This window comes from Xenopus laevis, chromosome 2S (assembly GCF_017654675.1).
Source record: "Xenopus laevis strain J_2021 chromosome 2S, Xenopus_laevis_v10.1, whole genome shotgun sequence".
Taxonomy (NCBI): domain Eukaryota; kingdom Metazoa; phylum Chordata; class Amphibia; order Anura; family Pipidae; genus Xenopus; species Xenopus laevis.
The window spans coordinates 40,139,931-40,165,027 of record NC_054374.1 but is presented as its reverse complement, the minus strand read 5'-3'; the positions used below and the strand labels follow the sequence as shown (position 1 = coordinate 40,165,027).

The following is a 25,097-nucleotide window of genomic DNA, read 5'->3' as shown; positions in this document are numbered from 1 at the left end:
TTTATAAAATCTCACAAATTTTTCGGAATTTATTAAACCCAGAGGATGGAAAAGTCAGAATCTGAAAATCCGGCATCTCAGACCTGTGGAGGGTGCATATAAGTCAATGGGAGAAGTCCCAATAATTTTTTGATGTGCGCTGGGTGCTACCTCAAAGTTTTCATAGTTTTCGGGCAAAATTAGGAGTTTTCGGTGAAAAATCTGAAAAAATCTTAAAAATCGGAAGAAAGATCTTAAAGAATCGTAAAAATCGGATTTTTCACAATTTTTCCGGCAAAAATTTTTTCGGAAATTTTATTAATAAATAAGCCCAAAAAACCAGTGCGGTTTTGGTTGGAGTTTTTTCAGAAAATATTGCGATAAATTCAGACTTTGATAAATAACCCCCTTAGTGCTCAGGTACTTCTATTCCACCTAGTTAAGCTGTTAGATCTTTGATTAAAGAAAACATTTTGAACATTGTTCCAAATATCACACTATACCCAACCGAACATTTCAAATGCATTTATACTACAGGTATGGGATTTGTTATCCAGAATGCTCGGGAACTGGGCCTTTCCAGATAAGAGGTCTTTCTGTAATTTGGAGCTTCATGTCTAAAAAAAAAAAGGTCTACTAAAAAATCATGTAAACATTAAATAAGCTGATTTTGCTTCCAATAAGAATTAATAATATCTTCGTTGGGATCAAGTACAAGCTACTGTTTTATTATTACAGAGAAAAAGGAATCATTTAAAAAATTTTGCATTATTTGATTATAATGGAGTCTATGGGAGACGGCCTTTCTGTAATTTGGAGCTGTCTGGATAACAGGTTTCCGGATAACGGATCCCATATTTGAACAGAGCTTCTGTAAAAAATGGTTTATGCATCCCTTCCAGTAATACAAATAGAAGCACAGTTTAGATAAGGCCAGTTCTTTCAGTGCAAATAACAAATATCTCAAACTCCAATAAGCATATATACTAAAGGTGGTACATGAGCCAATCCTGTATACCATCCAACCAAACAGTCCATGGGTTGAAAGGACAGATAGTACACAAGAGACCATACACGGTATGCACACTTTTCTCTTTTTCTGTTAGCTCAGTCTGCAGATCAGCAGGAGATGAAGAGGACCTGCAGATCTCCTTCACTTCCTCATATGGCAATTCACTGCTCCATAGCCAACATGGTGCATCACAAATGAAGCTTTAAAATCTGCCTGATTGACAAACAAGCAGCAATACATATCCATATTACATAGAAATTAATTGTGATCACTAGGCCACCATACAGATGGTATTGTAGGGACAGAACATATAAGTACATTCCAGCAGGAGTCACATGTACCTTCATTTTAATTCCACTTCACAAAAAGCAAGAAAAGAAAAGACACTAACTCCATTCCCTCCAGATTTTTGGTGGGGTGGCTGGGGCCCCCTGGATGAGGTCCTCATCTGACGTTTCCCAAACTTCGGCAGCAACATAGTGTGTAGCAGTTTTTTTTCAGTTTTTTAATTATTTTGCTTTTGTTCAGAAGCTCGCGTGTTTGAAATTTCACCAGCTATCTGTCTGCTAGGGTCCATTTTACTCACCAGGCAGTGGTTTTAATGGGAGGCTGGAAGATGAATAGGAGAAGGCCTGAACAGAAACATTTATAATAAAAATTCACAGTAAAATTGTAGGCTCACAAATTGTAAGAAATAAAAAGGAGACCAATTGAAAAGTTGCAAAGAATACTTCACTTTATAGCATACTTTAAAGTTACATTGAAGATGAACTTTAAATGAGACCTGGTACTGCCCACAGGTTGTAGTCATAAATGTGAGTGATGATCAGAATGTAGCATTCCAAGTCCTGTCCCAGTCTCTCTGCCCCTAGCCTTATTATTGTGTCAGATTGTTCCTGCTTAGTGGAGCTGCAATTTTTCCCCAACCTATAAGGTTTAAGGGGCTGATTCACTAAGGGTCGAATATCGAGGGTTAATTAACCCTCGATATTCGACTGGGAATTGAAGTCGAAGGATTTAGCGCAAATAGTGCGATCGTACGATCGAAGGATTATTCCTTCGATCGAACGATTAAATCCTTCGGATCGAACGATTCGAAGGATTTAAATCCAACGATCGAAGGAATATCCTTCGATCAAAAAAAGTTAGCCAAGCCTATGGGGACCTTCCCCATAGGCTAACATTGACTTCGGTAGCTTTTAGATGGCGAACTAGGGGGTTGAAGTTTTTTTTAAAGAGACATTACTTAGACTATCGAATGGTCGAACGATTTTTAGTTCGAATCCTTCAATTCGAAGTCTTAGTCGAAGGTCCAAGTAGCCCATTCAATGGTCGAAGTAGCCCAAAAAAAACTTAGAAATTCAAAGTTTTTTACCTTCGAATCCTTCACTCGAAGTTAGTGAATCGGCCCCTAAGTGTTCCCCTATTATCAGCTGTTAGATCCCAGCACTTTCTTTTGCATAATATTGTGTACAATGGTCCATATTAAGGGCTATAGCATAAGGAATGGATATAATACAATATAGATCTGGAAAATGCATTATATGCACCATTTTTAAATTAAATAAACAGGCTATATCTGCACGATTAACATTTCGACATAGTGACACGAATCAAAATTTTTCTGTTAGATTTTCACACTATGGTGGGCAGTGTCATCTAACTTGCTAACTACCAAGGAATTACAAGAACTGGTACAAGCTTTTGTCTCATATTATTTTGCTCTTCATTTTTTAAGTGATCCCATGATCATTGAAGATACTTATCATAATAGTTGGTGAATTTATTTAAATATCAACTACAGGTGTGGGATCCAGAAAGATCTGAATTATATGAAGGCTGTCTCCCATAGACTCCATGTTATCAAAATGATAAAATATGATTTCCCTTTTTCCCTGTAATAATAAAATAGTATATTGTACATGATGCAAACTTGGATATAATTAATCCTTATTGGAAGCAGAACCAGACTATTGGGTTTACTTAGGGGCAGATTTACTAAGGTTCGAGTGAATTGTCGAAGTACAAAAAGTTCAAATTTCAAAGTAATTTTTTGAATATTTCGACCATCGAATAGGATACAACGACTTCGAATTTACTTCGACTTCGATTCGAAGTAAAAATTGTTCGACTATTCGATAATTGAAGTACTGTCTCTTTAAAAAACAACTTTGACTTCAATACTTCGCCAACTTAAACCTGCCGAAGTGTTATGTTAGCCTATGGGGACCTCCCAGAGCAATTTTCTAAATTTTTTACATTCTGAGGAAAATCGTACGATCGTACGATAAAATCATTCAAATCGTACATTTCGAAGTACGATCGTACTATGATCGGAATACGAACGTACGATGAATAAAATCCTCCGACTTCAAATTCAAATGTCGGAGGATTCTATTCGATGGTCGAATTTCGAAGTATTTTCTACTTTGAAATTCGACCCTTGATAAATCTGCCCCTTTATGTTTGCATGGTTTTCTACTATACAATGTATAAATTACAGAAAGATCTGCTATCAGTAGGGATGTACCGAATCTACTATTTTGGATTTGGCCGAATCCCCGAATCCATCTTGGAAGATTCGGCCGAATACCGAACCGAATCTTAATACTAATTTGCATATGCAAATTAAGGGTGGGAAAGGAAAAAGTGGAAAAAAGTTGGTTTGTTTCATATTTTGTAACAAAAAGTCACGTGAAATCCCGCCCTCCCCACAATTTGCATATGCAAATTAGGATTCGGTTCGGCCAGGCACAAGGATTCGGCCAAATTTGAATCCTGCTGAGAAAGGCCGAATCTTGACCGATTCTGGAATTCGGTGCATCCCTAGTTATCAGGAAAGCTCCAGGTCCCAAGCAATCTGGATAACAAGTCCCATACCTGTATTTAAGACTGATGAGTGGAAGTATATTCACTAATATGGCCACACGGAGCCTCAAGCACATTGACCAGCTATCAGCACCAACCAAAAATAAAAATGGTTTGCAGGCTTAAGTGGGACAAATCTTTTCTAAGAGGAAATGTAAATTTGATTTTAAAGTTTGATACAACCAAGTAAAACTTTCAAAGCCTGTTAATTAGAGCATTTTTAGCAAAATACTAAAACAGTCCTTAAAAGTAAAGATTGATAATTGCAAAAAAAATTGTCTAGACAACTAAGCAACTTTCTTTATTGGTGATTAAGAAACAAACAGCATCAATAATTCATTATAGGTATAACTGAGTAATAGGGTACAGTATGAAAAGCAACATTTTACTGAAGATTCGCAGCAGGACATGCAGCAGTACTGTCCTCACTTGAGGCCCAGGAAGTTACGGTTGGAAGGAGCTTGATGTCTCCATTTTTAATGGGTTTGATTGTAAAAGTACATCAAGGTGGATAGGATACTTTTAACTGCTATAGAGAAATAATCTGCACCATTTCCAGTGCTTCTTTATGGCTAAAATATTCACCTAATCACACCTAATAAAACAAGTGCTTTATTGTGATCTATTAAGTATTGGTACATTTTACCTGCAAGAGAGGAAAGAAAATGAAAGCTGCCTTTACTTGCGCTTTTAGAAATCTGTAGCATCAACAAACTCCACTTTGTGTTTAAAGTAAGGGAAAGAGAAAACAAACTTACCTACCTTATGTATTAGATGTAGTACAATTTCCTTTCTACCACCTCCTTTGTAAAGTACCTGAATGTTTAATGTACAAAACTGACCCAGACCATGTTACCAATGAAGACAATTCCTGAGATTCACCTGGTGTATTAGAGGGAGCCTCCAGAATTTTATAGGCTTATTATTTATTTACCTTTATTGATTTTATGCCATAAAGGTCTAACATTTCTTTCTTGGTTTATTTGGTGTGTTGCACACAGTTGTCTGACAGAGGCCGCAAACCCTGATGTGTCTAAGAGTATAGTGGTCCCTGTGGAAATCACCTATTTTCAATACAGTATGTTAGAATCATCACCTTTTCAAAGCTTTGCAGGCTTTTGATAGTTCTATAATATTTTGCTCTGGGGCCCAGTAACATCTAATTTTGCAACTTCATAACTTCACACTTCCTCCATGTGTGACTAGCTTTTTGTTAAAAATAAGTAAACAAAACAGTTAATTCATTGTAATGAAAACACATTGTAGAGGTATAATTTACACTCATGTCTTACAGTGCATATCTGGAATCTTTGATTCCATTGTGGTCATAGATAGACTAATAAAAGCTGCTGACTCCATCACTCCAGACTGAATCAACAGATAATAAGCCAGTCTATGGTGCCCACCAACAGGCCTGTCTGACCGACATCTGGTCAAATATCAATTGGCAGGATTGAAAATTGTCTCCGTTATGCCCAGTGTATAATCCGATCATTGGTCCTTTGGCCAATAATCAGACCCACTCAATTTGGCTCTGTGAATGGGTGGCCAAATCAGGCCCAGGTCCACTTTCTGGCATTTGCTTATGTGTAGATTTGGCAGTATATGGCCAGCTTTAGTTGTTTGGAAATGTACTGAAAAGAGGCTTTATCCAGATGGCTTGCATAAAGGGTACTGACTACAACTCCAAAAATTCCAGGTAAGCTAGAAAGTTACTACATAACAGAATTTATTTATTAATGCATTTACCAAAAAAAAAGCAGTTTAAGCTAAAGGACTGCTGGTTAGAAATTTGCATTTTGTTATGCATAGGATGGCAATATGAAGCAGATTTTATAGTTTTATTCTTTTATGGCTTCTGTGTTGCTTCAGGCATCTCCAGGGCATTAATGATATTCTTGACCCATTCATCTTCTGGATTTGCACATATCTTCCGATTCTTCCGGGTGACAAGACTAAAAAAAAAATAGCTTTTTATTATTCTTTCTTTCTTTAAAGCGTGCAAAGTGCAAAAAGGCTGCAATCTGAAATTTTCGGCACTTTGTCGAATAGCTCCCTTTCATAATGCAGGGACTGATAGCTAGCCCTTTAAATAGAGGACTACCTGTATTAGGCAGTACTCTTAACAAGAGGGGCAGAGATAGAGGCATTTAAGTGTCACTCTTCTACCCCCACTCATCCCCAACTCCATTTACTGCCTGTCCTAAGGCAGGTAGAAAAGACAGGGCTTTGCTGTACCTACTGGCACTACATACAGCAGATTGCAGTTTACCCTGGGGTGCAAGAGCTTCATAAGTGAGCATTCTCTTGCACCCCTTTAGCTCTCTAGCACTTGTGCCCCAATCAAGTTAATGAACCCTTTTATGTAGTGTTCCTCAAATTCCCAACATAAATATGGAGTAGATTTTATTGATTAATCAGATAAAAATTATGCATTCAGTGGGGCAAAGGGTGCGACTGTGTGTGCCAGATAAGGCTGGGTGAGTGTGTGTGTTTGTTGCAAATATTAATACATGATAGAATAATGTTTGCTACTTAGTTCTCTATGGTATCTATAGTAGGTTAGCAATGACAAAAAGCTAGCAAGAATCCTCTGTACCTGGCAGTTACTGTACCACACGGGAGCCTTTTGCTTTTTAAGAAGCTACCTGCAGAGTCTGTATTTGTTGATACAGTTATATGACGGAATATGGAAAAAAAATATTGGACTCCAAATCTACATAAAAAGAAGGCAAAGGAATGTTCAAAACTGATTGAAAAATTCATAAAAATGTTTTTACTCTTTGGTCTAGTTGTACTAGATATTGAGTGAGGGTTTGGAATACATTGATCTTTATCTAAATAATTTAGCTGCCAAAATTAAATTATTGATCTGTGCATGATCTGTGCATGGGGGCCACTACATTGGCCATGGTTTGATTAATAACATGATGTCATTCAAAATGTAAAAGTGGTTCACTAGCAAACTGGTATATGCTGGGTAACACCGCACTATAATTCTGATTGTCCTGCCCATAGTCCTGAATGGTGCAATTTATTATGGTGTATATGCTTCATCATTCAACTGATTTACTCTGGTGAAAGAATTAGGGACTTGTTAAACTGTAATCCAGCTTGTACTTTGCCATTCTGGATGTTGCTTTTATCCAAAGTTGAATTTGTAAAACTGTACTTACACAACTGCAAATTTGGAGCAGCGGCTGCTGGTGTAGAAGTAATCTGTCATGTGTTTGAAAGGGATTGGCTTCTTCATATAATCAAAACAGCAGGAGACAACATCTGAACCAACTGCAAAAGAAGAGGCCACATAAAAATTTGAATCATATTTGGGTTTTATATCAATGGATAGTAATAAACAAAAAGACTAGAAACCCTGGCATATTGGGATGTTATGTATTGTCGATATTATGCACACCTGTAAAATGCTTTTGTATAATTTACAGAATTTTCAAATGACCCAAACTATAAATTATATACTTTTAAAAAGTACATTCTGACTTCAAAATGCACCAAATTTAACTTAAAGAGACAGTACTTATCAGGAGGTATAATTAATTTATACCAATACTGCGCCAATGCACTATTGACAAAAAAAAGGGGGGGGCTGCTTCCTTGAATATCACCGTTCACACCAGCTTAAAACGACACAGGAAATCTGAAATAGAATGCAAAAGGAAGCGCACACATAGAGTAGAATTGTCTCAATTAAGATAAGCAATTAAGCCCCTAGAGCCACAGAGTGTTTGAAAATGGTGCCTGGAGAGCTATATTGCAGAAGATCCACCAGTGTGATATTCTTCAAGATTCCCCCTTTCGGGTATATACTCACAAGATTTATTGGATTTTTGATGCATATAGTAATGTTCGTTCTTCACCTTATAAGTTTTCTCCAGTCATCCACCAAGTAGTATAATGAAGATATAAGCAAAATATAGTATAATATTGCTTTAATAAATGTTAAAAATCACCATAAAACAAACAATTTTCTACTCACAAGGATCGCCAGATCATAAAGCACGTAGTACCCAAAGCAAAATAAAAGTCCAGAGTTCTCTGGGTCCAGGAAGGTTTTTCCTGTTGAGTCTGAGGAAGCGGTCAAGAGAGACTGTGGAACGCGTTGGATATTGGAGCAGTTTGATTTATTCATTGATCACGGATATTGGAGCAGTTTGATTTATTCATTGATCACAGACTCAACAGGAGAAACCTTCCTGGACCCAGAGACTCTGGACTTTTATTTTGCTTTGGGTACTACGTGCTTTATGATCTGGCGATCCTTGTGAGTAGAAAATCATCTGTTTTATGGTGATTTTTAACATTTATTAAAGCAATATTATACTATATTTTGCTTATATCTTCATTATACTACTTGGTGGATGACTGGAGAAAACTTATAAGGTGAAGAACGAACATTACTATATGCATTAAAAATCCAAGAAATCTTGTGAGTATATACCCGAAAGGGGGAATCTTGAAGAATATCACACTGGTGGATCTTCTGCAATATAGCTCTCCAGGCACCATTTTCAAACACTCTGTGGCTCTAGGGGCTTAATTGCTTATCTTAATTGAGACAATAATACTCTATGTGTGCGCTTCCTTTTGCATTTTATTTCAGATTTCCTGAGTACCTATCAGGATTCTGCGTCTCCAATTGCATCTACTGTGAACAGTTACAGGGGAAAGTGCTAACAACACTTTATATGGAATTGCTTGTTGACTCTTACTATCTTTACTTTATTAAATTACAGTAAGGTTTATCACATGAAAACTCTGTTGAAGTCTAAAGGGGGAAAACTCGAGTTCAACTAGGAGAAAAGTTTTTTCTTCTTGTATTGAATTTCGTTCATGAGTTTTCATATGATAATCCAAGAGATAACTTTTCTCACTGAATTTAATCTGACTGATTGTGTCTAGCATAATGACACTTTATAATTAAATTCCACATTTTCTGTTCAAGACGGTATAGTTGGATGGATCTACAGTGCGAGGGAAGGATTACTTCAATCTGTGAAGTTACCCCACCCAGCATCAGAGTTTGTTAATACACTCATTACAGAACAGCAGCTCTGGGCTGAATCTCCTCTCCTTTATATTGAAAATTATTTGACTCCTACTCCCCTTTCAGTCACCCTCTTTAAGGAAATGTAAAGTATGTAAAGTTCCACTATTTCCACAGATATTTTATCATATAACATAAGACGCCCTTCCAAAATGCCCTAAAAGTACTATATAGAAATCCTATGGCTCAGATGAAGCTATCAAGAATGAATTGATATGACAGATTTATCATGGACACCCACTATCCCCTTTAGTTAGTGGGACTGTTTACTTGCTTAACTAGGAACAAATTGGAATGTAGCATTTTAAAATTAACAGGCACAACCAATAAAACAAACCTTTATAGAGATTACTGGTCACAGTAAACAAACCATTGACAAGTCTATAAAACATATTTCATATTTTCAATAATTTCCCTCATACATTATAAATATAACAATTATTACTACCCAACTCAAATTTCCATCTCACTGACTTAGAAAGTCACTAAATCATATGCCTAGCTTATAAAGCCAACTACCCTCTAAAATGACATAGACTAACTAGAGAACTGAATGATCCAAATTATTTTTATCTTGGCCTGGATGTAGAGCATGTAGCATATAATAATGTTCACAATATATCGAACTAAAATACTCAGTTTTATTTGGGGTAATAACTTAGAAATATTAAAAAAATCTATATTATATTAACCCCATATTTAAATAAGCTTAGGAGTCCCCAATTTTCTTATGCATTACAGAGCAGTTAGGGCAGCACATATGATAAAATGGCACGTCCCACCGGAACCCTACTTTGTCTTTGCTTTGAAAATTCATCGATGTTCCTTTTAAAAGCCTCAATGCTCCTTTTGGTTTCTCCTCCTAAGATAAAGAAAATCACCATCACTGACTCAGTTACCAAACGTATCTTCCGCTTATGGCTATCAAATTAGAAATCCTAATAGGGCAGCACATATGATAAAATGGCACGTCCCACCAGGAACCCTACTTTGTGTTGGCTTTGAAAATTCATCGATGTTCCTTTTAAAAGCCTCAGTGCGCCTTTTGGTTTCTCCTCCTAAGATAAAGAAAATCACCATCACTGACTCAGTTACCAAACGTATCTTCCGCTTATGGCTATCAAATTAGAAATCCTTATACACATAAGACCAATAGTTCTACACATCCAATTACTGCCAATCCTCCAGGATCACAAACCAAAATATTTAGTTGATGGCTTACTAATATTTTGACCAAACTATATGAGATGCTCACTCCTACCACATAGAGCAGCAGCACCACAAGCTTATATATATATATATATATGGTTTCCTTATTGCAACTGACCATGCTTCAGCTCCAAGAAACACTAAAAAATATTCATAAAGCAACTCAACCTTCTGGGCCTGCAGGATCAAAATCTATCAATAAACACAGTGATTCAATCAAATAGTAAGTGGAATAAATGACCATGGGTAGGATGTAGGGGAGGTGGATTCATTCTGTGGACTAAGCATTAGTAATTATTTATAAAATTAAACTTTCCGTTATTATGGAACAACTTACAAAACTGCAATCTAATTTAAACATTAACAGTTAATGCAAAAGTGGGTTTACCTTTTAAACTTAATAGCCAGTTTGTCCTGTTTGGCTACACACACTTGTAGCTGAATTGGTCAGTGCAGACATTGATGAGGCCAGTGAGATTATTATTGTATTTGGCCAGAGATCAGAAAAACATGCACTGGTGGTATAATAAATGGCTGAATAAATTTGCCAACATGCATCATAATCTACATGATTTTAATAATTAACTGAACATTTGTGTCCAACATAGTGCCCAATAAGTCACTGACTGATTAGGAAAGACCTGCACAGATTGTAACTATACCTAGTAGTGGGATCCTCATCCTTACAGATTGCATGTTTATATTTCAGACTTAAATGCCATATAAATGAGAAATATCAACTCCAAATAAAGATCCATTGAAAATGCAATTAACATAATACGCAGTAAGCAATAGCTTACAATCTTAAGAAAACCTAAAGAAAATCTGAAATATGGCAGCTAAGGTAAAAGTATCATGAATACAAGATTTATTAATACAAATGCCTTTGTGACAAAACTTTATTCACATATGGTGTACCAATCATCAATCATCAAGGGGCCTATATACGAACATTCCATTTTTTTCACAAATCTCTAAAAAAAATCTCTCTTTTATAATTTCTATAAAATTTGAGATATATTAAGTCATAAACCAAGAAAAACTCTAATACAAAGCTGAGCCAAGAAAAATCTGTCGGGGTCCTATAGAAGTCAGTGGGAGCTGCCTTTCATCCCACTGGACAATTTTTAATCAGTTTCAGTGGTTTTTCTGATTTTGTTCGCTAGGAATTGTCAGAAAAACTCTGTTTAGATGTTTTTGAGGTATTCAATTTTTTTCTTTTTTGGAACATTCAGTGCTTATCATTTGTGCTTTTTAAATCTGGATCAGTTTCAATAAATTCCATGGCATTAGTGGTTTGAGAGAAATAGAGTTTATTCGTGGTTTCAAAAACCTCAAAAATACTAAAGTGTGAATGCTGCTAAATGGGCCTCCCAGTGTTGTGTACTTTTTATAATGTTAGTGAAAAAGCCAAATAAGTGAACCCCTAAGTGAATATATTTACTTACCCCCGCGCGAAAAAAAGAAGAAGCGCTCCGTTGTGCTCAATGGAATAACCCCGGGCAGGTGCAGTTTTCTGCTGATAGGAGCAACGGCCCAGGGTTTCAGGTAAGTAAATACATTCACTTGGAGGTGCCTAACATTTGGCACCCCCAAGAGACTGTGACCAAAACTAATAGCTCTGCATGGTAGGGAATAGTTTGTGTTGTTTTTAGGGTACTTTAAGTTGTCTCTCACAGTTTGGTTATCTGTTAAGTAAAATATTGTTATTCAGACTATAAAAAACTGCTTTGACTTGGCATGTCAGGCATGCAGGGCTCCCTATGTGTGTTGTGTGTGCTTCAGTTAAGGGCCTGTAATTACATGTCAACAGTGGTGTAACTACTGCGGGTTCAATCTCACCTGGGCCCGCATAGTGTCGGACTGGGACACCAGGGGCCCACCAAAAAGCCTTAGACCAGGGGCCCACCAAAAACGTCAGACTAGGTGTCCACTCTCAGTACTATTTTCTTCCTTTCCTCACTCAACCTCTATTCTCCTAGTCTCTTTTCTGTACATACTATAATCTATTATTCCATCTATTAAGCCTTTTTATTAAGCCCACTGACACCTGGGCCCCCCAGGAGTTTTCCGACACTGGGCCACAGGGGCCCTTTTTGCCTGCCAGAGCCACAGAAAAGTTCATTTTCATGCAGGAGGGCCTGATAACTTTTGCTCACAACTCACAAGCATGTGAAGCACATTGCGGACATGTTTGGCAGGAGGGGGGCCATCCTGCACTCGGGCCCAGGATTCTTTAGTTACGCTGCTGCAAGCCAATATCTCTCCCCCAACGGCAATGTGGCTGTACAATTGTTGTGCCAATTGTGTGCTATTCCAGCATCATTGAGACAGGCACAATTACACTAGATTTCTGGGAAGGCTTTGGTAAAAATTATTAATTTTTTTTTGGTACCCTGGCATTTATGTGAATTAATTAAATTAATTAATTAAATAATGCTTCTTCTAATAAATTTGTCTAATAAATAATAAGGCGCAACATTCCTTGCAAGTGTACAACTTCAAATTACATACTAAGATGGAAATAGATTGCTAGGAATTTCTATTGCTACCCAGATCAAATGGTCCTTCATCTGCACTGCAAACAATCAAGTGTAGTGCAATGTTGCCTTGGATTAGAAGTTATTAAATGCTACTGTATATCTCTCTATGGATTTTCTGTGCTTCATGCCAAGCTTTAAAGGAAATTGTAATACAGTGAGCAAAAAGAGCTTCTCAGCTTACATAACGCAAGTGGCAGAGGAGTATACAGTGTGTGTACATAAACAGACATACCTGGTGCGGACTCAGCTTCATTATAAAAAGCCACAAAGATAAAAACTGTAAGAGTAATCAGTGCTGCCTTCATGTCTGCCTTTGTTGTAGAAGGAATAATACTGTATCTTGAAATTGCTGTAAACTGACACAGAACCTCTTATTTTATATCAGCAGCTCATGTGAGCTTTTTTTTTTTTTTTGCAGGAAACAATATCTGAAGGTAGCCGTGGGCTTAGGGGGGAAAGATGGTGGGAAAGGTGTGAAAAAGCTTCTGCTGTGGTGTCACAGGTTTGCTTGCTTTATACATAAAAATAAATGCAGAAAGCAGGATGTGGTGGACACTAAACAAATGTTTAGAACTCTCTCTGATGTTGCAAAGATTCAGTGGAACAATTTTTTTACATTTTAGCTGGCACCAGAAATGCACATGATCAATTAGTATCTAAAACAAGAAAATATACTGATATAGTATGTCTGCAGACAGTTATGTTAGGGGAACTAAAGTTCTGTTTATGGCATTCATGGTACTCACATACTAGTAGGAAGGTAAATGCTTTGCCAGCCTTTATGTCAGGTGGTCCTCAGGAGAGTTTTGGCCACCTTTAAGTTGGGCCTGGTTTAGTTGGCAGGGATAACGTTTACCATTCCAATCTAACGTATTTCCCTGGCACTTACGTAACTAATTTTTAGAAGGGGAATAGGGTTATGTAATAAAAGACACTACGTTTGCCCAGGAGCAGCCCCCTGGCCACCTGTTTAAAAGTAAAAAATCTTATGGGTTACTGCTTCTGGGCAAACTTAGTGCATTTTATGACATTTGGGGGTAAGTCACCCCCATTAGGTGTAAGAGGTGGTGTGCTGGAGAGCCTACTGAGGTAAGTGCTAGAAAGTTTTGTAGTAGCGTGCTCTAGGATTGAAAAACAGGATCAAGATAGTTAGTTGAGCAGTCAGAGTCTCCAAAGAGAACTTCAGTTTCACAAACAGTTTCAAGACTTTCATCCAACTATCAATTTGAAAATGAGCTACTCCCCCACTCAAATCCACTTTCTGGACACAACCACCTCAAAACACTCAAAGCAGACTTCATCAACATGGGGCTACAACCCCATGATTGTAGATAAGTACATAAATGCAGCCACCAGGATTCCCAGAAGTCACCTTCTACAGTATAAACAAAAACCTAAAATAAATCGAGTTCCCCTAGTGGTCACATACAATCCACAACTAAGTACCCTCAGAAAAATAGCCAGAGAGCTACAAGGTACACTTCATAAGGATGAGAGGCTCAAAAGCATATTCCCAGACCCACCACTCCTAGCATTCAGACAGCCTCCCAACCTAAAGTCACTAATAACAAGAAGTGCCTTATTGCAACCCACCAAAATGGAACATACCCGTCGCAAAAAACAATGCAAAACCTGCCCACACATCCTGAATTTAGACAAAATACCAATTCTGGACACATTAGAGGAATACAGCATCCATGGTCATTACAACTGTTCTACTTCCAACGTGGTGTACTTAATACAATGCACTAAATGCATAACAGGGGGACTGTCTATAGGAGACACTGGGCAAAGTCTGAGAAAGAGAAATACACACCACCGATTCACTATAACCAATAAAAAACGGGACACACCAATAGGAAAACATTTCAATAGCCCTTATCACTCCATAAAGGATTTAAGAATTTTGGGGGCAAATTCACCAACCTCCGAAAATTTGCCAGCAATGGCTTCGCTCCCAGCACAACACTTCGACAACGCTAATTCACTAAAACCCGAAGCACTGGTGAAGTTGCGCTACCGTTACTATACCAAGCAAAGTGAAGTTGCGCTAGCGTTGCCTAATTTGCATCCGCCGGGAAGTTAAAGTTCAGTGGACGTATATGTTGCAGCAAATACATTACACTACACAAGCCCGGGAAACCTTAATAAAAGAAAATAGAGTTGTTATATTGCCCTACACATGAGCCCACTGTATAGTTTATGTGCCATATGTTAGGAAAAGTAGGGGGACGCCGGTTACCCCAAAAAAAAATTATGCTCTTTTTTAGCCTATCACGCTGAAAAAGGAAAAGACGCTAGCGTTTTTTGGAACCAAAAAAAATGTTCAACTATTTTTTCAGGAAGTCCTATCTACTTTATTGCACTTCGCCTGTTCTGAGGTGGCGAAGGCAAGTCTGGCGCAAGTGGTAACGTTCAGTAAAATCTGAATCTTAGTGAATTTGTGCATTTACGTCCATTGCCATGCCAGAGCGCAAATTCGCCAGGCGTTAGGGAGCAAAGTACCGCTAGACTATATCTCTATATCGCTAGCAAAAGTTACGCCAGTGACCGTTAGTAAATTGGTGAAGTAACGAAATGGCGTTTGCCCCTTGGTTCTTAAGGGCAATTTTAAAACAGATAATGAAAGAAAAGTATGGGAATACAAATTAATGGAAACTTTCAATTCTCTGAAGAAGGGACTAAACCTGGGACTTGGATTAAGGGCTTATTATGTGGACTAAGAAAGGACTGCACCAGGTCAGAAATACCAACATGTCTGGATATGGACTTCCTTTGATTCTACCCTCCAATAATTCAAATCTTAATTTATACTCTTTGAACCACTTTATCTTGTATCATATCTGCTTGTCTCTTGCAGATCTTCTCGTAAATGACTTTGACACCTTACACATGGATTGATATTGATAATCAGCTTCAAAAAGGAACTAAAATGTTCTGAAAGCTTGCTATGATTATATTAGTTAGCCAATAAAGGTATCACCTTTATACCACTTTTGTCATTTTTTATTTCAAAAGAGTTGCCCTGTAACATTTTTACTGGCTAACATGGTACAGCAACTTATCCCACATTGTTACCATCAGTATAAGGACTCAAACATATTCAGGAGTAGGAGATTCCAGGACTAATACACCACTGTGAGTATTGCTAAGCTGAGATTGAAGCAAAGAACCCAAAAGCAGGTATTTTTGAGCCAGCTCCAACACTTAAGGGCAGATTTATCAAAGGTCGAAGTGAAAATTCAAATTAAAAAAATTCGAATTTCGAGCTAATTTTTGTGTACTTCGTCTAGGGAATAGTCCAAATTCGATTAGAATTTTAAAAAAATATGAAAATTCGAATTTTGAAATTTATCACGTGCCGTCTCTTTAAAAATTCGACCATTTGCCACCTAAAACCTGCCGAATTGCTGTTTTAACCTATGTGGGACCTCCTAAAACCTATTTGGAGTCAATTGGTGGACTTTGAAAAATCAAAGTTTTTTGGGGGAAAAACTTTGAATCGTACTATTTGAATGTGCTATTACTTCAATCGTACGATTTCAATTCAGAATCCCCTTAGGGGCAGATTTACAAAGGTCAAGGTGAATTTAAATTTAAAAAATTCGAATTTTGAGCTATTTTTTGTGTACTTTGACTAGGGAATAGTACAAATTCAATTAGAATTTGAAAAAAATTTGAAATATCGAAATTTATCATGTACTGTCTCTTTAAAAATTAGACTTCAACCATTCGCCATCTGAAACCTGCTGAATTGCTGTATTAGCCTATGGGGGACCTCCTAGAACCTATTTGGAGTCAATTGAAGTTTTCGGATTCGTTCGAATGCGCTATTACTTCGATTTGTACAATTCAAATTCATCCGAATACGGACCTATTCGGCCAAAAAAAAAAACTTTGACTTAATTTTGGCTGGTCTTTTTAAATTCGAATTTCAAAGTTTTTCAAATTTTGAAAATTTGACCCTTGATAAATATGCCCCTTAAGTGCAAACTGTACTTTTCAGTGCAGATAAACATAGCTTCAGAAAAAACAGATCCGCTTCTCTCAGCCTGCAGAAAAAAAATGCTCCATGTGCTTTTGGGCTAAGGTCACTATTCCATACATCCTAATAGATCTCTCTGCAACATTTGACCACCCACTCCTCCAAGACATTTTCTACTCAGTCAGCATTTGTGAAACTGCTCTTTTATGCCCTATGCCTTATCATTCTCATTGTACCTTTATAGTTACTTTCTCTAACTCTACCTCCACCTTATTCCCTCTTACTGTTAAAGTTTCTACTTTTTACTATGTAACTCTTGTTTGTTAAATGAAATTGTTATTATTATATTATTAATATTAATTATTATTATAAATTAAATCACAAAATAAATATGTGACCTTTGAGATGACCCTACAAATAAATGTTTTCTTTATATAGGTATGGGACCTGTTAGCCAGAATGCTCTGGACCTGGGGCTTTATGGATAACAGTTCTGTAATTTGGATCTTCATGCCTTAAAGGGATACGGTCATGGGAAAACATGTTTTTTTTTCAAAATGCATCAGTAAATAGTGCTGCTCCAGCAGACTTTTGCACTGAAATCCATTTTTCAAAAGATCAAACTGATTTTTTTATTTTCAATTTTGAAATCTGACATGGGGCTAGACATATTGTCAGTTTCCCAGTTGCCCCAGTCATGTGACTTGTGCCTGCACTTTAGGATGGAACTACTTTCTGGCAGGCTGTTATTTCTCCTACTTAATGTAACTGAATCAGTCTCAGTGGGACTTGGCTTTTACTACTGAGTGTTGTTTTTAGAGCAACCAGGGAGCTATTATCTGTGTCAGGGAGCTGCTATCTGGTTACCTTCCCATTGTTCTTTTGTTTGGCTGCTGGGTGGTGGAAGGGAGGGGGTGATATTACTCCAACTTGGAGTACAGCAGTAAAGAGTGACTAAAGTTTATCAGAGCACAAGTCACATGACTGGGGGTAGCTGGAAAACTGACAATATGTCTAGCTAGCACCATGTCAGATTTCAAAATTGAAAATAAAAAAAAATCTGTTTGCTCTTTTGAAAAGTAGATTCAGTGCAGAATTCTGCTGCAACAGCACTATTAACTGATGAATTTTGACATGACAGTATCCCTTTAAATCTACTAGAAAATCATTTAAAAATTACTTAACCAAATAGGCTGGTTTTGCCTTCAATAAGGATTAATCATATCTTAGTTTGGATCAAGTACAAGGTCCTGTTTTAATATTACAGAGAAAAAGGTAATCATTCTTTAAAATTTGGATTATTTGGATAAAATGGAGTCTACCTGAGCCTTTCCGTAATTCTGAACTTTCTGGATAACAGGTTTCTGGATAACAGGTCCCATACCTATACATACTACTACCCTTCTCTGTGGAATGGCATGTTAATGCAGTCAAAACTATTAGCCTCAAATTGGAGTACCTTTTTTCACTCTGCTTATACCATGCTACGCAAACAGTGATGGCTACCCTCTAGTACGCATCAGTTATTAGTGCTGCTCCAGCAGAATTCTCACTGAAATCCGTTTCTCAAAACAGCAAACAGATTTTTTTATATTCAATTTTGAAATCTGACATGGGGCTAGACATATTGCCAGTTTCCCAGCCGCCCCAAGTCATGTGACTTATGCTCTGATAAACTTCAGTTACTCTCTACTGCTGCACTGCAAGTTGGAGGGTTTAATTCCTACCTCCCCCCCCAGCAGCCTAACAACAGAACAATGGAAAGGTAACCAGATAGCAGCTTCCTAACACAAGATAACAGCTGCCTGGTAGATCTAAAAACAACACTCAATAGTAAAATTCAGGTCCCACTGAGACACATTCAGTTACATTGAGTTGGAGAAGCAACAGCCTGCCAAAAAGCAGTTCCATCCTAAAGTGCTGGCTCTTTCTGAAAGCACATGACCAGGCAAAATGATCTGAGATGGCTGCCTACACAGCAATATTAAAATTCTAAAAAAAAATATACACTTGCTGGTTCAGGAATTTGATTTTATATAGAAGAGTGAATTATTTGCAGTGTAAACAGTGTAATTTACAAATAAAAACAACATCATAAAAATCATGACAGAATCCCTTTAAGCTACCTTGTTTAAAGTGACCATTTGTGGTGGCCAGGACCACCCGAATCTTAGATGTAACCCAGCAATCAAACTAGTACCCCAACACACATCTCTCCTCACCCACATCCAGAATATCTAAAATATAGTAACATCGTTCCTATCTCTTTAACATATCAATGAGCATTTATTTACATATCTACAAAAATGGCATAAACAACATAAACAAATAATGTTTTTTAATGTCAAAAATAACAAGGTCTTAAGGGGTTTATTAATGTCTGCATTTTTGCAAAGCATACATGAGCTTTTAGTGGTTTCCCAGTGTGCCGCATGCAAGTTACGCAATGTCCTTTCACACTGCAGGATGTGGTAAAATGTGTAGCTAGAACTATGCAAATGCACTTTTCTTAGTATTTTCACCACATTTATTTATTTCTATTTAGCCCATTCTAGACATTTGTCAGAAGCAATGTAAGCATGAATATTTTTTTCATGTGATCATATGATCATCATTACAATTTCCAACATTTACTTTTGGCCAACGCATTTAATGGTCAAGTGGTTAATATATTTTATTATAGTTATTGTATATAAATTTAAAAAATGCCAGCAGACTACAATGCAAACACTGTGATCATTTACCACAGGCAACCAAGTGGTAAAATATATTTTTGTGAGCAGCGCCCTCTAATCCTTTTGTGTACTTCTGTTACCTATGTTCAGTAATTTATTGTAAATCCGCTGCTAGTTAATAATATTACTCTGAAGCAATGTGTTAACTTGCTTGTACTTATCATTGGTGCATAGATTTCTACTATGACAAATAACATTTTCTAATATAAATATTGAAACAATTATTTTGTTCTAGAATTATGTAAAAATGTCTGTCTAAAAAATTCCCTTATGTGATATCATATGTCAACTTACAGTTACTTTCACTGCGTAGGTTCCCCTTTACATAAATGTTGTTGCAGTATGTTATAGGGATTTCTTCCCCCGAAGGCTTTGGGGTATTTTTATCAAAGAGTGAAGTTAGAGATCACCACAATCCGCTAGAGTAAAATACCGCCTCTCTCCATTCATTTCTATGGGATTTTTAAAGGCGTATTTATCAAAAGGTGACCTAAAGTAATGTAATTTTTAAGGGTTCAGATTTGGTTCAGCCAGGCAAACCTAAATCCTGCTGAAAAAGGCTCAGATTTGGCCAAATCCTGAATTGAGTCCAGGGGGCTGATTCACTAAAGGGGAGAATTGTCGCCAGCGACTGGTTCGCACACATATCGCACCACTTGGCCAGGCGCATCTTCGCTACCACTACGCTAATTCACTAACATGTGAAGTTGCGCCCTGGGCCCAAACGCTGGTGACTTTTCGCTAATGTTACTTCGGCAGTGAAAGCATTTCATAGCGAAGATGCTAGTGTTCGTTTGTGCCTAGTGAAGATTCGCTACTAATCTTGCGCTTAGGTCATTTTGCATATGGCGGGTAATTTAAAGTTGTATGGAGGTCTTTATTATAAATGTTGGTGCAAATGCTTGAAGTTACCACTTTTTCTTAAACATGTCCAGGGAACCTTAAAGGGATACTGTCATGGGAAAAACATTTTTTTTCAAAATGAATCAGTTAATAGTGCTGCTCCAGCAGAATTCTGCACTGAAATCCATTTCTCAAAAGAGCAAACAGATTTTTTTATATTCAATTTTGAAATCTGACATGGGGCTAGACATTTTGTCAATTTCCCAGCTGCCCCAAGTCATGTGACTTGTGCTCTGATAAACTTCAATCACTCTTTACTGCTGTACTGCAAGTTGGAGTGATATCACCCCTCCCTTTCCCCCCCAGCAGCCAAACAAAAGAACAATGGTAAGGTAACCAGATAGAAGCTCCCTAACACAAGATAACAGCTGCCTGGTAGATCAACACTCAATAGTAAAAACCCATGTCCCACTGAGACACATTCAGTTACATTGAGAAGAAAAAACAGCAGCCTGCCAGAAAGCATTTCTCTCCTAAAGTGCAGGCGTAAGTCAAATGACCAGGGGCAGCTGGGAAATTGACAAAATGTCTAGCTAGCCCCATGTCAGATTTCAAAATTGAATATAAAAAAAATCTGTTTGTTCTTTTGAGAAATGGATTTCAGTGCAGAATTCTGCTGAAGTAGCACTATTAACTGATGTGTTTTGAAAAAAACATGTTTTCCAATGACAGTATCCCTTTAATAAAGACAAGAGAGTTAATATAATGCCCTACACCTGAGCCCACTGTAAAATGAATGTTCCATGTGTTATGAAATGTCTGGAAAAAAAAAAAGTTTGTTAGGACTTTTGCAGGCAATCCCGCTTCAAAAAAGGAAAAGTCGCCAGCGTTTTTGTAACTTTAATGCATTTTCGGCACACAGGATATGATGTAAGTGACAGAAGATTGAGGAAGATCTAGCTTCTTTTTAGCACTTTGTCTGGTCTGAGCTGGCAAAGGCAACTCTGGCGAAAGAGGTTACGTTCAGTAAAATCCACACTCTAGTGAATTTGAGGAGTAACGTTAGAATGCGAACAAACGCTAACGACGGTCTCTTTCGCTAGCGATGTCCCTACGAGTGGCAACACTGATGAATTGTCGCTAGCATTAGCCACTTCGTCCTTTAATAAATCTGCCCCCAGGTTTCAGTGCATCCCTAGTTATAGATAAACAATTCTGAACACTTTTGAGTTGGTCTTGATTTTTTATGGGTCTTGAATAATCCTTTCTACATCTTTCAAGCCTTTGATTGTTAGCATCTAATTAAATTGTATTGCTATGTGTATTTTTTATTGCTCAGATTTTTATTCAGTCCCTCTACTATTCATCTTACACTCTGGCTTCCCAACTGTTAACAAGTTGCTATGGTAACCTAGCCCTAGCAAACAGAGGTTTGTTACACTTCCAAGTACAGTATACAGCTGTATAAAAAACAATGATTTATTAACCTAGGTGCAAATGTCTAACTGAATGCGGAATTATTTTTGATCATGCTTTTTGTAGAAAAGTTAAAGCTAATATGTCATTGGTTGTTATGGGTGACCTCAATGTTGCGAATTTGCCACATTTATAATCGTTGTCACATTTATAATCGTTGTCAACTTGGGCACTTAAAATTTACATTTTAGAAAATGAGAGAAAGACGCCTTATGGACAAAAGGTCACAAATATAAACAAATTTATATTCCCAACTTTTATTCACACAATTTATAAGCATATACACCAGAGTTATATCATGCCTGGTATTTAAACCATATGAAAGTCAGCATGAAGGACAAATATCCAGTATACTTCACATACATTTAAATGGTGCAAAAGTAGCATACTGAATCTTTGTCCTTCCATATGGCTTGAATACCAGACATATTACTTATCTGGTCTAATCACACTCATTCACTCTTGTATTGTTATTTCATATTATTCTTTTGCTATTTTATTTTTTTGTGCTTTGTTGTTTTACGTATCTAAGTGTATGCCATGTCTTTGCTGTGTGCATTTTATGAGCACTGATCACAGTGCACATTTGTTCTAAATGCATTATTGCTACCTCATTATTATGTGACTATGACTAAGGGGGGGCACCCCATAATGCATATAGTTTCCGGTGCTGTACATACTTTTAACTCGCGTGTGAATAAAAGTTTAAATTGTTAATGTAGCGATGGAGTTGTGGCCGCTTTACCATTTTTCCACTTGCTTCTGGGGTTGAGAATGACACTTGGCTGGAGTGAAAGAACACCCTTCTGACACATTGCATTTAAGTGGTGAATGGGAGCTGCTATCAATTCTTTTCTTTAAAGTTTCTTAAAGGGGTGGTTCACCTTTGCGTTAACTTCCTCATATTAACCCTCATATGTAATAAAAGTTTGCCCAGGAGCAGTAACCCTTAGCAACCAATAAGATGTTTGCATTTAAAAAGGTGACTAGTTAAAGGAGAAGGAAACCCTTTCGGAGCAAAACCTCTCCCCCGTAGGCCCCCTCCCTCCTCCCCCCAGGCCTACCTCCCCCCAGGCAAATGCCCCTAAGTTACTACTTACCCCTCGGCGCAGGCACCATCTTCTCCCGTGCTGTCTTCTTCCTGGATTCCCCGGCGTTTGACAGCGCATGCGCAGTAGGAGCAATTGCCGGTTGGAATCTACTGCGCATGCGCCGAAAGTCACGAAGCTTCCGAAAAAAGAAATCGGAAAACTCTGTGACTTCAGCGCATGCGCAGTAGCAATGCGAACCGACAAATGCTCCTACTGCGCATGCGCTGCCAAACGCCAGGGAATCCAGGAAGAAGACCCCATGGGAGAAGAACGGGAGAGAACCTGCACCGAGGGGTAAGTAGCAATGGGTCACTGCCCCATGGCAAACAGTGCCTTTTATTACACAAGCCCATTAGTATGTTATAGAATGCTAATTCTATAACTTTTTAATTAGCCTTATTTTTTTTTAGAGTTTTTTAAATTATTTGCATTTTTCTTCTGTCACTTTTCAGCATTCATATGGGGTCACTGACCACATCTAAAAAAGAAATCCTCTGTAAGGCTACATATTTATTGTTATTGCTACTTTTTATTACTCATATTTATATTCAGGCCCTTTCCTATTCATATTCTAGCCCTCAGTCATCCAATGGGCCCTAACAACTGGATTGCTGACATTGCAAAGTAAAGAACTACTGAATAAATATCTAAAATAATGAATAACTAATTGCAAATTGTCTCAGAATATCACTCTCGGCAACATACTAAAACAACCCCTTTAACATAAAGGCACATTTTCTGGATGTGGCATTAGAAACTGTCTTGTAAAAGGACTGGGAGAACAGGGTCAGATCTCTGCAATGTAATTGTTGGTCTTATGTATGAAAACATATTACATCCTACCCAGCAAACAATCTACAGACTTGAAGTCTGTATTTACATGAGTTTTATGCAGACTGAGATTATACAAATTGACAAGATGTACCTACTGTATGCATTGTATATAACATACCAGCAATTACTAAGCTTATCCTGTTTCAATTCAAGTGCATTGTGCAAAGTGCATTTTATACATAATTTACCATATCATTGTGACCATAATGTAGCATTTTCCCTATGATTCCAGCATTCTTGCGGATACATGTGGAATTTCATTTGGTATAAATGCCTCCCATGAGCTTCTGTGTTATTTGTTTTTACCAATTTGATGCAATGGTGCTTAACATTATCAGGATAGCATCATTTCCAGTACTCCCCATCAAAATGACACATTATTCTTTAGGTGTGCTTCGCATATTGACGCATTCACCCTGCAATAACCATCACTTTCAGGGCTGTGGTAACTCCAGGGTTTTAATAGGCAGACTTGCACATCATTCATGAGAGAGACTGGGTAGGCACAATTGCACTTGGTGCAGGACCAAGTTCCGTATTTTCAATTGAGTCAATACTTGAAATGATCTGTTTTAGCATGACGGCATTGAAGTTGGGTTTATAAATTAGTTCTTATGCAATTTCAATATACTAGAATATATAGAAATGATAATATAGTATATTGTATAATATTTGGTTACATTCTGTGACTTAAAGGAGAACGAAAGGCCAAAAGTTAGGCACCCCCAAGTTATTACAGTATATTTACTTACATGAGTGCTGCTCCTATCAGCAGAAAACTGCACCGGCCCGGGGTTCTTCCAGTGAGTACCACAGATCGAGCTTTTTCCTCCTTCCTCTGTCTCCTTGCAGTTGCGCATGCGCAGTAGAGCGAAAAGCCGAACTTTAATGAAAGAGCTGCCTATTTCGTTCTACTGCACATGCGTCTGCCCTGGGAAATGTAAAAACAAAGAAGGAAGAGGATCACCCTGTGAGGCAAATTTACTTACCTTAGAAGTTGTGCCAGCGTTGGCTTCGCCGCACTTCGTCAGGGCGCTGCTAATTCACTAAAATCCGAAGTTGCGCTCAGGGAGGCAAAAGGTAGCGAAGTTGCGCTAGCGTTACTTCGTCAAGCAAAGCGAAGTTACACTAGCGATGCCTAATTTGCATACAGCACCAAGTTAAAGTACAATGGACGTATATGTAGCAGCAAATACATTACACTACACAAGCCTGGGAAACCTTCATAAAATAAAAGAGTTGTTATTTTGCCCTATACATGTGCCCACTGTATAGTTTAGGTACCATATGTTAGGAAATGTAGGGGGGAAGGAGGGTACCCCCAAAAAAAATTACGATCTTTTTCAGCCTATCACCTTTAAAAAGGTAAAAGACGCCAGCGTTTTTTAGGACTTAAAAAAAATTTCAACTGTATTGAAGCAATCCCTATCTACTCTATTGCACTTCGCCTGGTCTGAGGT

At 37.6% G+C, this 25,097-nt stretch overlaps 1 protein-coding gene across 3 annotated transcripts; it reads right to left on the bottom strand.

The window, feature by feature from the left end:
- Positions 1-4,145: 4,145 nt before the first annotated feature.
- On the bottom strand, positions 4,146-13,067 carry ccl5.S (chemokine (C-C motif) ligand 5 S homeolog). 3 transcript variants are annotated; one of them, XM_041583694.1, is made up of 5 exons: positions 12,906-13,067; positions 9,911-9,979; positions 9,715-9,783; positions 7,036-7,147; positions 4,146-5,814 (listed from the first exon to the last, which is right to left on the bottom strand). In XM_041583694.1, the coding sequence occupies exons 1-5, from the start codon at positions 12,976-12,978 to the stop codon at positions 5,709-5,711; spliced, it is 429 nt and encodes a 142-aa protein (XP_041439628.1). In that variant the 5' UTR covers positions 12,979-13,067; the 3' UTR covers positions 4,146-5,708. The 3 variants fall into 3 exon arrangements, with proteins under 3 accessions (XP_041439628.1, XP_041439629.1, XP_041439630.1); XM_041583695.1 differs by lacking the exon at positions 9,715-9,783 and having other exon boundaries at positions 12,906-13,066; XM_041583696.1 differs by lacking the exon at positions 9,911-9,979 and having other exon boundaries at positions 12,906-13,066.
- Between the last annotated feature and the right edge of the window lie 12,030 nt (positions 13,068-25,097).